Below are 13424 nucleotides of genomic sequence, written 5' to 3' on the forward strand. Positions count from 1 at the left end.
ATTGATGGCTGGGCTGAATATTTTGCTCATTCACTGCTGCAGGCGCTGAGGAGAGGGAGAGAGAAACAGCAAATTTGTTCCATTTAAAATGTTCTGCTCCACACGTCCGCCTTGAGGTACAAGACTCGTGCCTGGGCCAGAGACGGTTTGCATTGCTCTGCAGAGACAAAAGCTCAGAGCAGGAAACGTGTTTGGAGCTGCCAGGCATCCGTGTCAGGAAGAGAGAAAGAGAGAGAGGGGACATTTGGCCTGTGCTTGGATCATAGGAAGCTGTCCTGTATACCAAGAGCCAGGCCACTGGTCCATTCAGCCCAGTATTGCCCTCACTGGCTGGCAGTGGCTCTCCAGGGTTTGAGGCAGGGAGCACCTATGGATCTTTTCTTTCCCCTTTTTACAGCAGGGCTGCCTTTTATAAACACCCCCAACCCCTTAAGATCTTACCTATGGAAATTCCCCAAATGTATGTGGATGGATGAACTGTAGTTATTCAGTGAGGGAGAGGATGCTCAGAGGCACCTTCGTGATCATTATGTCACATAGTTCATGAACCTTGGCTCAGAGTAAGTCCTGAATGCTACCCTTATTCCAAACAAATGACTTGAGAATTAATTACTACTGTATATGTCAAAGGGCAATGGGCCATTTATGTTCTCTCAGAAAGTTGACACCTGCTCCTCCTCCCTAACCATTTGTCCTCTTCCCCTCTCTTCTGGGGCATTGAAAGGGATGTCCCAGGCAGGTAGGTAGAACACACAAACAGCAACAAATACTGCTCCCCTACCCCAATAAATAGAAGACAAAAACAAAAGTAAAATATTTGATTGTCATATTCCCTTTAATGCCTAAGAGAAGAAGTACATCTTCGTATGTTGCAGAAATGATGTTAATGTTGGCAGCAGGTGGAGCTCCCTGGGGAGAACATCCCTGCCCCTCCCAAATCCTCTCTGAAGCTGCTACTTGCGTTTCAAAAGAAGCTCCCTCTGTCACCTGCAGACGCTTGTATTGAAAAGCAAGTAGCAACCTCAGAGAGGAATTCTTTTGTCCAAGCAATGATGACAGGAAGAGAAAAAGTTAAAATCGCCCCCCATAGCTCCAAGGCTGCTCAGACTTTCCCCAATAAACCCATCTTGGAATCTATGAATATTAATTTACTGACAGGCCCAGGGTCTGCCTTCCTTGCTCCTTTCCTGCTTGGTAGATGGAAGGATCTCTTTCACACTGCTGTGACACACCCACTTCCCAATCTGAATTGTTGGGATGTAAGAGGCTACAAACCAGGCTACTCAATAAGGACTTATCCTCACTTCATCTTGTCCCACTAATTCTGCTTCCCTCCTTAAAAAACACATCATTCTTTGGCGCTTAATCAGCCAATTCAGGTTTCCCCCAGATTACCATTTTGTTTTGCTGAAGAGCAGGTTTTCCCTTGGAAAGGAGCAGGGCAAGGGGAAATCTGCTCTGACCTATGCTTTCTAGGCATGGCCCAAGTGGGATGACCCCCAAGTCAATACAAATGACTTTTGTGTGTCACAAAAAAACTTCAATCTTCATAAGTAAGTAAACAAAGAAACAAACAAACGAATAAAGCTGCCTGCCCCTGGTCCCTCATTGTGGGAGATCTCAGGTTGTTCCTCTTAAACCAGTCATCAGGCCATTCATTTTTACACACCCAGCTCCGCTGCCTCTGCTGTCTTCCTCCCCAGCCCATCTTGTTTTTTTCCTCCTGTCTGTTGCTTCCCTCCTCCTCCTCCTCCTGCAGCCAGTCCTGGGGTTTGTGTGTCTGTGTCTTTTGAATTGAGCCAGGAAGGTCAGCATTTGGGGCGCGGATGGGATTTAGAGGGATGGCGGCAACCCAAGGTCACTGAGCTGGGGAAGAGAAAAGTGCTTACGGTAGCGAGTTGGGAGCCAGCCGGAGTAAGGGCTGCCGCCTCGGGTTAGCAGCAAATTAATAGCATCCCCAACTCCAGCCGGGCTGGAACGGACCTGGGGACAGTTTATCTCACGCCAGGACAGCCCCCTGACCCAGCAGTTTTGAAGCTCCTCTATTGGGGTGGAGAGAAGGGAAGGGCAGGGAGCTGTTTCCTCTTCTGATGCACCAAAGGGACTGGCAGGACCCCTCTGTTCAGAGGCCTTTTTTATTGAAGGGGCTTCTGCAAGGCCACCCCACCACAAAGAACTCAAGGCGGTTGTGGGATAGAGACAAAGGGGCATTTAACAGGGTGTCGGAGCCCTACTTTAAAGAGGAGAGTGCCTCTGGGAATATACCAAGATCCTCCCTCTCTCCACAAAAGAGCCACGACCAAAGATATTGCATCTGGGAATGAGGAGCACCCTGGTCTGTAGGATCAAAGGCATAGTAGCTATTTAGACCATGTAAGCACAACAGCTTCTCTTGACCACCCCTGCTTCTTCAACACAGGCCACATACAGTAGATCTTACAGACATAATGCTAAGCCCCTGCATATTTTTTTTCTGTTTCCCAAGTTATATGTGCAGCCCAGTTCAAAACTTCCTCCCCCTGTGTATAGACTCTACAAAGGTTAAGGAGAAGGGCTGTAGCTCAGTAGGTAGAGCATTTGCTTTGCATGCTGAAGGTCCCAGGTTCAATCCCTGCTGGCATCTCCAGGTAGGACTGGGAGTTGTTCCCTACTTGAAACCCTGGGAAGCTGCTGCCAGTCAGTGTAGACAGTGCTGAGCTAGATGGACCAATGGTCCAACTCAGTATAAGACTGCTTCCTATACAGTCATACCTCATGTTGCATTAGGTTCATGTTGAGTCTTTTCGGCTTGCGAACGTGGCAAACCACTCATGCACGCGCAGAAGTGTTCTACCCGCTTCGCGCATGTGCAGATGTGTTCTGCACACTTTGCACATGCGCAGAAGTGCTCTATTGCGCTCCGCGCTTGCGCAGAAGCGCTGCTCTAGTTGCAGACTTTTGGGGATGTGAACAGCACCCCGGAACGGATCATGTCCGCAAATAGAGGTACCACTGTATTTCTATTTTATGCATCATATATAAAACTAAATTCATTTTGACTTTCTTACAGGGATTAAAAGGGTCAAGAAGGGGCAAATTATGTGATACAGAGTTCATTGCTAAATTCTGCTGTTCATCATGCAATACTGAGAACAGCACTCATTTTCTGAGTATGTATTTAGCATACTTAGTAGAACAGCCTTCATCAACCTGTTGCCCTCAAGATGTCTTAGGCTACAACTCCAGCCAGCACTGATGGGAATTGTAGTCCAAAACATATGGAAAGCACCAGGTTGGTGAAGGCTGTGCTAGAATCTGCAGCAGTTCTAACCCAGGTTTTATTTGTGTCTCAAGCGATACCTCTCCCTCTCTCAAAGCTCTGCACAAGCCGGACGTGCTCTGGCAGCCTTGAAAGGGTCTGGCAGGCCTCCGCCTGAGTACTTCTTTCATACTAAAGTTGTTGTGATAAAACCATCCTCTGCAGCGACCACTTCTCTGCGTTTTCCAGAGTCCCTGCAGAATTTTACAGGTAGCAGTTAACAATCTGCAAAACTTTGTTGTATTTTACTGTTGCTGCAATAACACTAATGTAGAAGTGTGATTATGGATAGTAATAAATAAATGTTGCCGTGTTAAAGATATTTAGAAAAGAAAAACATTTAAAAGAAAAGAATGTGCTAACTCAGGAAGTTCAAGGCTGCTTTTTGTTCGTGTGCTTTGGTCTGTGGATGTGCAGAAGCCCACAAACTGTGGCAGACCTTGGTAACCAACTTTTCTTTTCTATTAGTCAGCTATAGGTGATGTTTTAAGAATTCCTGGGAATACGTTCCACTTGATTTTTATGGTACTGCTGAATGCCTGTCCAAGCCCTTTGGCTAAGCATTATAAACTTGATTCGATTTTGAAACTAATCTGTGAAATCCAACACCACCATGATTCTGCTGCAAGAGTATTATTTGAATTTTAAAAACGGATTTCTGTTTCACCAGACTGAAAAACAGCAGTAATGATGCAGATGAAGTTTGTATATCAATAAATCAGGTTATATCTAGTTAAAAGAACACATTGGTTGTTTTTTTAAAGTTTTAATCGGTGATTCATCTCATGGCTGTTGACCATTTCCTCCCTTAACATTTTTAAGGTTGATCTCTTAAACAATTTTCTAGTTTTCTTACATTTCCCTGCATTGCAGGGGATTGAACTCGAGGAACCTTGGAATCCCTTTAAATTCTATGATTCTACGATTCAGTTATTCTAGTTCAGTATTCAAAATGTGGGGAAAGCTGCTGGGCGGCAGGGGCTAACCTGTCTTCTATTTTACCTCCTTGTCCAAAAATGTTTCTTACAAAATTGAAGAAGATATTACAGAGTCCCCCCCACCCACCTGAGAATTCCTGTGGCAACTTCCCATGGCAGTGCTTTTGTGGCGTAGATTTCATAAGCTACAGTCTACTTTTCAGTGTTTTCTATTGAACCTCTCTGTCCATAAATTTTGGTAAAGCTATATTATGGGGTTTTTTAATTAATATTTTGGATGCATGATGAAAAACTAGATTTTTGGTGTATAAGATCCTTCATTTACATTTTTTTGCAATGAGTAATGGTCTCTATTAAGATGTGAAATGGGGTGGGAATCTGTGATCTAATTAAAATGGTTTCTGACTTCCATCTATTTTACAAACTTGAATATTGATTCTTCATCACCTCTTCTAATATTGCAGTCCTGTGTATGCATTTGCATGGGAGTAAACCTTTCTGAATTCAATGGGACTGACTTCTGAATGAGTGTGCATAGGAACATCAGGCTGTAAAACTCATTGAACATTTGCTTATGAAAAGTTTTTCCACCAGCTGTAATGCAGCTTAATGACAAGCTGCTGCTCAATGATCTTACAAAGAGCAAATTACCCTTTCAGAATGCTTGCTCTGTTCCTTTGAAGTGTTGAGCTGCTAGCCTGAGCTAGGAGCCCCATCCAGAGATTCCTAGCTTCTTTCTTTTATTCTGATCTGCAAGTCTTCCTAGTCAGAGGTCAGGCTAAGCAAACACTTGCCAATTCCAACCTTGCAGACTGCTTGGCTGCACTGTGAGGGACTGAATAGCAAAAGCATCAAGCTAAGCTCAGCTGCCTGCCCTCCCAGCCCCTGGTTTTTGTCTGGCATCCCTGCTCACTCTTATTAGCAAAAATAAGACCACTGGCCTGCCCCAGCCTCAAATCCCCCAAAGCAACTTGCTCTGTTTTTTTGCATCTTGTTGTTGTTGTTGTTGTTGTTGTTGTTGTTGTTGTTGTTGTTGTTATAATTTTATACCCAGCCACCTGGAATTTGTGCATCTCACTCAGGAGTAAAATTCAGTGCAGGCTCCCTGGGTTTTCCCCGGACATTTTGCTGATTTCCCTGGGAAATTCCCAACATGTGGCAACTTTAGGTGAGGGTGTTTGTCTGCTCAGGGCTTTTGACAGAATTCTCCTCCCCAGGATGACTGTGGAGGCAGAGAGGGTAAAGAGGTTTGTCATTTGGGAATCTCTGCTGATTTCAGCTAGAGTCTTTAACCCAACACTGCTCTTATTGCATACTTCTTCTTCTTCTTCTTCTTCCTCTTCCTCTTCCTCTTCCTCTTCCTCTTCCTCTTCCTCTTCTTCCTCTTCTTCTTCTTGCAGACCTAATATTGTGCCACCATCTGGAGGCAGGACCAACCCGAGTGAACATAGAGTGTCAATTAAGATCCTGTTCCTCCCCTGGCACACCCCAGCTGTGCCCTATTTGGCCTTTGACGTCATTCCAATGTGGCCATTACAGCACACTGGCCCTACCTGGGTGCAGTGCCAGCTGGCAGATTTCTGGCATACCAGCACCTCTTCAAACTCTGCTAGTGCAAAGGGATGGAGCAGAGATTCTATCTGAGTCCAGAAGGCAGAACTCAAGGAAAAGATGGCGCTTTGACTGTGAGGCCATCTCTCTATTTCTCTCCCTCCTCTTGACAAGTAGGGCCTCCCACAGAATTTTGGCACTGTGCATCCCAGCTTTGTATTTAAGCACTCACTTGCTGAGCAGGAATTCCTCCAGGTGAGTGAGCAGGCTGCTGGAGGAAGGCTACAGTGGGAGAATGAGAAGGCTAGAGTGAAATACCCATTATCTAGAGATCTCTTGGGTAGTGTTGGTTTCTTTAGAAGCCATTTTCTACTGCTCTTTCCTGGTGGAAAAGTGATGGCTAATTGCTGTTGCCCCACAGAAGGAAAAATGCAGGTGTCCACCATTTCTGTGTAGCTGTGATTGCAGAGTCATGTGTCAGTTGAAATCAAAAGCAGGAGCTCATGACCTTCCTAACTTGGATCATTTGTAAGCGTTCTAAAAATTACTTTGCTAATGCCAATAACACAGATAAAGCCAATCACTATTATACTTCTGGGGGAAGACCGTGGCTTAGAGAGAGTGGGTTACACCAGTCTGCAGGGTTGTTATACACATTTTGCTACAGGGAGGGAGAGTAGTGTATGACAACCTTGAAGTGTAGTACAACGTATGTATGTATGTATGTATGTATGTATGTATTTGTCTACTACGGTATCATAGAAATATATTTACAACAATAGAAAAGCATAATACCATACAGTAAAATCTTAACAAATTGAAAACAAGTTTAAAGCAAAAGAATTAAAAACTAACATCAGTAGACCATTGTGGGGGATGTACTCTTAATTGCCTGCAAAGCCACTTCCGGGCCTGCCCCAGGAGGTGGGGTTGCGGGCTTCACGCCCACCCACGTGAGCGGGGGCTGGCCCCAGCCCCCGCGAGAGCAGGGGAATACGTGTCTTGTGTCTTTATTTATCCTGGTGGGGGCGGGAACTCGCCACGCAATAGGCCTGGTGGAATAGAAAAGTTCTCAGCAGGCACTTAAAAGTTGACACAGAAGGCTCCTGTTATTTTGACATGTTGAAGGGATCTTTTTGTTTTTGTTTTAGCGAGGGGGATGAAATGAGGAGCTGTGAAGTTGAATGTAAAGGAAATACAATTACTTAAGGGCTCAAGAGAGTGAAAGGCACCCAGGAGAGTTTCAGCAATGAGTGGGAAGACATTGTCCCTTTGCAGGTTAGATCTGGCATACAGACAAAAGAGGAACGGAAGACCTGGGGTGCTTCTAGGAGACCTGCTTATCGAGCACCTGTCCTGATTTGTTTGTGTGGAGGTTATGCAACTCAGTGTCAACATCAATCGTTACCCTGTGCTTCTAGAGCATTTTCCTGTCACTTCCCTTACTGTAAAAAGGCACTTTTTCCTTTTTTAAAAAGTGGATTTGTTGTTCCAGAGCACTTTCGATGTGCTGTAATCACACATACCGAAATTTGCTGGCAAGCAATTGACTCCCTCATGCAAAATCGCAACACTGGAAGCAAGCCTGGAAGGCAGGTTTCCCAGGATCCATTCACATCACCACCTGTGCCCTCCCACTGCTAGTTTTTGAACCTACATTCACACCATCTGAGCCACAATCCATTTTGATCCTGTCATTTCTTGACAAATACTACATATTGATCCATTTTTCTCAAACCAGCTTTCATCTGACTAGATAAATCAAGCCGCATTCATTTCATACTCAAGTATGGTGTGAGCATTCGAGCCAGCTGTCACACATGCGCAGAAGAGCGTGCATGTGCAGATAACAGCTTCATGAATAGGAGTTTGGTGTTTGTGTGTGTTTGCACTAGCAGGGCAACTAAAAAGGTCATGCATGTTGGGTGGAGACATCCTTGCCCCCTCGCTGATGTGAACCACACTGGCTTGAAACTTCGCTGTGGGGGAGGGGGATATGAATGTGCCCCCAAAGTGCATGTCTAGCCAGGCTTTGTGACTCCTCAGTCACCATAGAATCATAGAATTGTAGAGTTGGAAGAGGTCCTGAGGGTTATCTAGTCCAACCCCCTGCAATGCAGGACTTCTTTGCCCCACCTGGGGCTTGAACCCTTGATCCTGAGATTAAGAGTCTCATCCTCTACCGACTGAGCTATCTGGCTTCTCTTAGAGTAACACAAAATGGTAGATACTAGTTACATGGGTGTATTTCCTTATTTGGAGTATTAATCCCCCGCTTTGAAATATTGCTACTGAGATCCATGTACTCGGTAAAGGTGGCAAAGCAGTGCCTTGGACCCCACATTGGTGTTTGTACACTCATATATGTACCCGTTCTCTCTCTCATTCTCTTTCTTTATTTCTTTCTCTTCATGTCCAACCCACCAAGGGCTCAGCTGTCCTTCCTTGTTTTAGCCACAGCCCTCAAGTGCTGCAGGCTCGCAGCTTGGGCCATTTTTAATGCAGTAACAATTTGAGGGATAAGATAAAAAAAAGAGAAACCCTGACACACACCCATCTCCTGTCTCTCTCTCTCCACCCCCCCTCCACCCCTCCACCCCTCCATTTTCTCTTTCCCTTCTTCCTTCTTAAATAAACCCGCCTGGGCTTCAGGAGCAAATGACTTTCAGTGACACAATGATTGTGGGGCTGAAGGGAGCGGGAAAGACAGCAGAAATTGTTTCCCAGGCGCCAAAGGATGGCAAGTTAATTGGCAGGTGTCATGGGGAGAAGAGGGACATTTACTCTGTGCATATGGGGTGGGGGTGAGAAAGCATGAAGTGGGGGGGTGTTACTAATTTCAGTTGGAAGGCAGTGAAATCGCAGCTTTCTCATGCGCACACCCCAGTCAGAACTGAGTAAGTGGGTTTTTGGGGGGCGGGGGAGAGAAGAGGCGTCCGGAGCGCAAGCCTTAGCTGTGGGCACAGCTGGCTTCAGGAAGGGTGGGGCAGGGGCTGCTTGACTCTCCAAAGTTACAAAGAAGGGTTTATTTTGAGCATGGGAGCGGGGAGCTCTGTAAAACTCTGGAAACTCAGTTATACCTGCTACTGTCATCCTCATCCGAATTTTATTATGGTTGCTGTTGGATGCCCTGTGGCTAAAGTGGGAACATTTGAAGGCACCCCCTTTTTGAAGGACTATCTCCACCCAGATTAAAGATAACGAGCCCTTAGAGAGAGTGAGGGAGGCTAGAAAGGCCCCCTCACTAAATCTTGTTCCCCACTACAATGACACAGATTGCATTGCTGTTTAAATTTACCGCAATTATTTCTACATTTGCATCTACACCTATAGATTAGCATATCCAAATATGTGTCATCCTTTATGGTGGTGGGTATGTAAGTAGCTACCCTAAATCAAAATATTTGGTCGGGAGCGGGGAGAGAGCCCTTGGGAAAGTCCAGACGAACATACCAAGAATAAAATTGTTGTGTTGTTTTTGTTTTTGAAGTTGTGGGTGCTGCAGGGGGAAGAGGGAAGTTATTCCAATGCCCTTGCTGTGGTCTCAGCACAAAAGGTGGTGGTGGGGCTCTCCTACGACTGTTATTTTATTTAAACCACACACACACACACACACACACACACACACGTGGTGTAATGGTTTTCAGTAGTGGCAAATAGGAGTAGGACCAGAGCTTAAGTCCTCACTCATCCATGAAGCTCATTGGGTGACCTTGGGCCAGTCACTCATTCCCTCAGCTCAGCCTACCTCTCAGGGTTGTTCTGCGAATAAAATGGGGGCAAGGAAAGAACCATGTATATGCCACTTTCAGCTCATTGGAGGAAAGATGGGATGTAAATGCACCAGGAGTAATTTGCATGATCCTAAAAGCGTTTGGGTTTGCTGCTAACCATCAGCTTTTCCAACTGAATTTTAAGAATAAATCACTCTCAGGCTTGAAGTATGCAGGAAAAGCCACAGCATCTGCCAGGTTTTTTAATCTGCAAGCATCGTCTGGACAGGCCTCCCGCTGTCTGTCAGTCTCCTAATGCCAGTGGCCCAGCGGTTTCACTGTTGCATTCTGTGCAGTGCACTGAAAGGGCTGCATGTGCAAGGAGAGGAGCTGTTGCTATAGCAGGAAGCCCTGAGGGTGAGCTGCGGGAGGCTGTTCTCGCATCCATCGTGTGCACAGTGCCACTCACTCTCTGCCCCTGGCACCCTCTCTCTCGGTCTCTCCTCCTCCTCCCCTGCAGGGAAAGAAGAGTTTGTGGCGACGTTCAAGGGGAACGAGTTCTTCTGCTACGACCTGTCCCACAACCCCATCCAGAGCAGCACCGACGAGATCACCCTCTCCTTCCGCACCCTGCAGCGCAACGGCCTGATGCTCCACACTGGCAAGTCGGCGGACTACGTCAACCTGTCGCTCAAGAGCGGCGCTGTCTGGCTGGTCATCAACCTGGGCTCGGGGGCGTTTGAGGCACTGGTGGAGCCCGTCAATGGCAAGTTCAATGACAACAATTGGCACGACATCCGCGTAACCAGGAACCTGCGCCAGGTGAGCTGCTGCTGCTGCTACCTGCGTGGCTTCATGCTGAGGGAGGTGGGCAGGTGTGTGCGTGGGATAGAGGCCCGGGGCTCTAAGATGCAGCATACTCTCTGGGGTGAGAACAGCACTTTGGGTTGTTCTAGCCAAGACACCATAAGCCAGACACCAGCAAGAGGACGGGTCTGGAGTCTAATCCCTCCTTTTCGCAAGAGATTGAGTTATCCCTTCTTCTGGGGAGGGCGTGGGAATTGTGCAGAGGAGGGGCTCACCAGGGTGGTTCACAGATTAATAATAATAAAGACAACTCCTCCCATCAGGCTTACAATTTAAAAGATATGACATGGAAGGAAAGGGGTCTGGAAGGGTGGGGAGCAAATTCAGGCACTGTTTCTTAGTTTACAGAGCTTCTCAGGCTGCTCTCTGGGGCTAGCTTGGCCTCCTCCTTGCCATGTTGTTCTTCCTGGGAGGTGGGGAGACCAGCCCCTTGGCTGATGGCAGAGGGTAGTGCCCTTCAGCTCTGTAGGGGCAAGACTTAGGATGAAGCTGAGTGAGTATCTTGGAGCCAGGGGGGCTGGGCTAAGCTGAGCCCTTCCTAAAGGACCAAATGGACCAAATAGCCCCCTCACCCAGTTCTGTATGAGGCTGAGCACACTGTTTTGGTTCAAAAGCCATTCTTGTTCCTCTACACATACCAGAGTACCAAGGATACCTCTCATTTTTAGGAGGTTGTCCTTCCCAAAACCACTCCCCTTCTTCCATCTTGCCCCCTCTCTGCACAGCTGTTCCTCCTTCTGGCCACCTTCCTTTGCAGCAAGGATCTTCTGGTGGGTGAAGGGGAAAATTTGGTGCCTTCCCTCCATTGCCATGGCTACAACCTACACTCAGTCCGGCAACTCACTACCTTTTTCACCTCTGGAGCAATGTGGTGCCTGCTGCTGTGGCATAGTTGACCCCAAAGGGATACGAGGAAAGCCTTGCCCTGTGCCTCTGTTATGAGCTGTCTTGAGTGGATCCAAACCACACCTCCCATTCAGCTCTCTCCTGCCAGCAATGGGTTCCTTGGCATGGAGCCATAGCCTGGTATGTGACAACATGTTCTTGATTTAAAACACTCTAATGCACCGACAGGGAACCAGTTTCAGGCCAAGGACTGCACCATGACCACCACTGGCATGTGGCCCCCAGAAGCAAAAAAGGGTAGAGCAACAGGTGGTGACCTTTACCTTTGTACATTACGCCATGTTCCAGCCATGAAAAAGTCAGAGCCCTCCTTTATTCCCTCCTTTCCTCCACCCAGTCAAGCAAGGGGCAATATCAAAGGAAATATTTCAACCAGGCAAAAGCACTCAGAGAAGGTGAACTAGGGCAATGAGGAGTGTGGCCTGGAGAGAATCTTGAGGGCCAGATTATGAGGCTTAGAGGGCCACATTTGACCCTTGGGCCTGAAGATCCCCAGCCCTGTTATAACAAGTTGGTGGCTGTGCAGTACCTTAAGGGGAGAACAAGTCAGTCTAGTTGAGCCCTGTTTGCTTGCGCTGCAGAGCTGATTTATGAAAGGGCAAAAATGAATCTGCTTCTCCCCCCGCCCCCTCCTCTGTTTGGTGTCTGGACCACAGGATGGTGTTCCCATTCCCCATCTTGGCATTGCTCTATTTACAGGGTGTTGCTTTGCTGGCTGGATTTTGGGTGTTTCCCATGACTGGACAGTATGTTGAATATGGAGGGTTCTGTTTGGGCTGGAAGACTGGTGCGGGAAGGAGAAAGCGGAGTCTTGTTCTGTGAATCCTAAGGGGCAACAAGTTATAAGGGGTCCTGTCCCCGCCTCTTGTTCTCCACCTTTAGCCTAGAGAAGGGTGGGAAGAGGCGGGGACAAGCTAGCAGCTACAAAAGAAATGTTGGGATTTGGATGAATGTGGAGAAACGGTGGAAGGGGACACCACGGTGTGTCTGGATGTGAGTACAAGCGGACTTCTTGATTTCTGAAACTGAGGGGGCAGTGAATGCAATACTCATGCAAATGTCCAAGTTGCAAACACACACAAAAACACCCACCTCATTTCAACATGTATTATGGCCACTCAGTGGTGAGTGAAGGACACCCTGTAGTGGGCTCAGAAACACTCTCAATCATTTCACATGTTCCAGAGTGGTGGAAAACAGAGTGAACTCCAGCTCAAGCCAGGCTGTGAAAAGCAAGATGTGGGAGAGACTGGATGGTGGTGGCAGTGGAGACCTAATGGAGTGGGAGGGGAGGGAGCTTTTATTTGGTGGAGCTGTTAAAGCAACCTGAATAGGAGTAGGGGTCTTTCCACTGCTCTGTAGGCTGCCTGCGAGGGCATGCCTGCTTCCCAGCTGGTCGGGAGAGAACTGACGAAGGTTGTCCATGGGGTTCCTGGCTTTGGAGCAATAAGCCAGTGCACAGAGGCTACGGGAGGGCTTTGAATCTGCCCCCTTTGCTGTCTTTGGATTCACAGAACAGGGACCCCTCCCTCATTCTTTGACAGCCCCTGCTCTCTCTGTCTTTCTCTCTATCTGTCTGCTAATCCTCTTGATGGATTTCTTGTCTCCTTTTTTTTGCAAAGAAAGCATCAACTCAGCCTTGGTTTATGCCTGGGGAAGGGCATTCTGTCACCCCCATGGCATCTCTGGCTGCTCTCTTTCCTAAGAAGCACTTGGACCCTTAGGCCCCCCAGACGCCCCCATCACCACCACACCACAGACACACAGGCCATCATGAGTGGGTCGCACCCAGCTGGGCCCACCGCCCTCTTCTTCCCCTCCTGCCCCTTCTCCCCTCTCCAAACTGGCCGCCTAGGAACTACTAATACTGCTAACATGGGCCGTGCTGTGTTCCTCCATCCTTCCACTCCCCCTCACCCTCACCCTCCCACCCCCCAAACCACCTTGTTAGAGATTGCCTTGGCAAATTTCGTTGTTGTGTGTTACTAACACGCTTCTGGGGTGGCGGGACAGAGCGGGGTGGGGGGAAATGCGACTTCTCAGCCGGAGAAACCAGAACTAACCTTTGTGCCATCCACGGAATGTCGGTTGTTTCTTTTCCTTTTCCAGTCTTTCATTTTGTTCTGTTCTTTCCTTACTAACCAAGGCCTA

The 13424-nt window shown here is 47.5% G+C and overlaps 1 protein-coding gene across 31 annotated transcripts in view; it reads left to right on the top strand.

Annotated features, from left to right (window-relative positions):
* NRXN2 (neurexin 2) overlaps window positions 1–13424 on the top strand; it is a 345498-nt gene that overhangs the window by 138827 nt on the left and 193247 nt on the right. For all 31 annotated transcript variants that reach the window (XM_083716391.1, XM_083716397.1, XM_083716392.1 and 28 more), the window contains one exon: window positions 10021–10322. In XM_083716391.1, coding sequence (XP_083572517.1) covers window positions 10021–10322 — 302 coding nt within the window. The remainder of the gene's footprint in view (window positions 1–10020; window positions 10323–13424) is intronic.

The sequence above is a fragment of the Podarcis gaigeae genome, assembly GCF_964106915.1.
Source record: "Podarcis gaigeae genome assembly, chromosome: 16".
NCBI lineage: Eukaryota > Metazoa > Chordata > Lepidosauria > Squamata > Lacertidae > Podarcis > Podarcis gaigeae.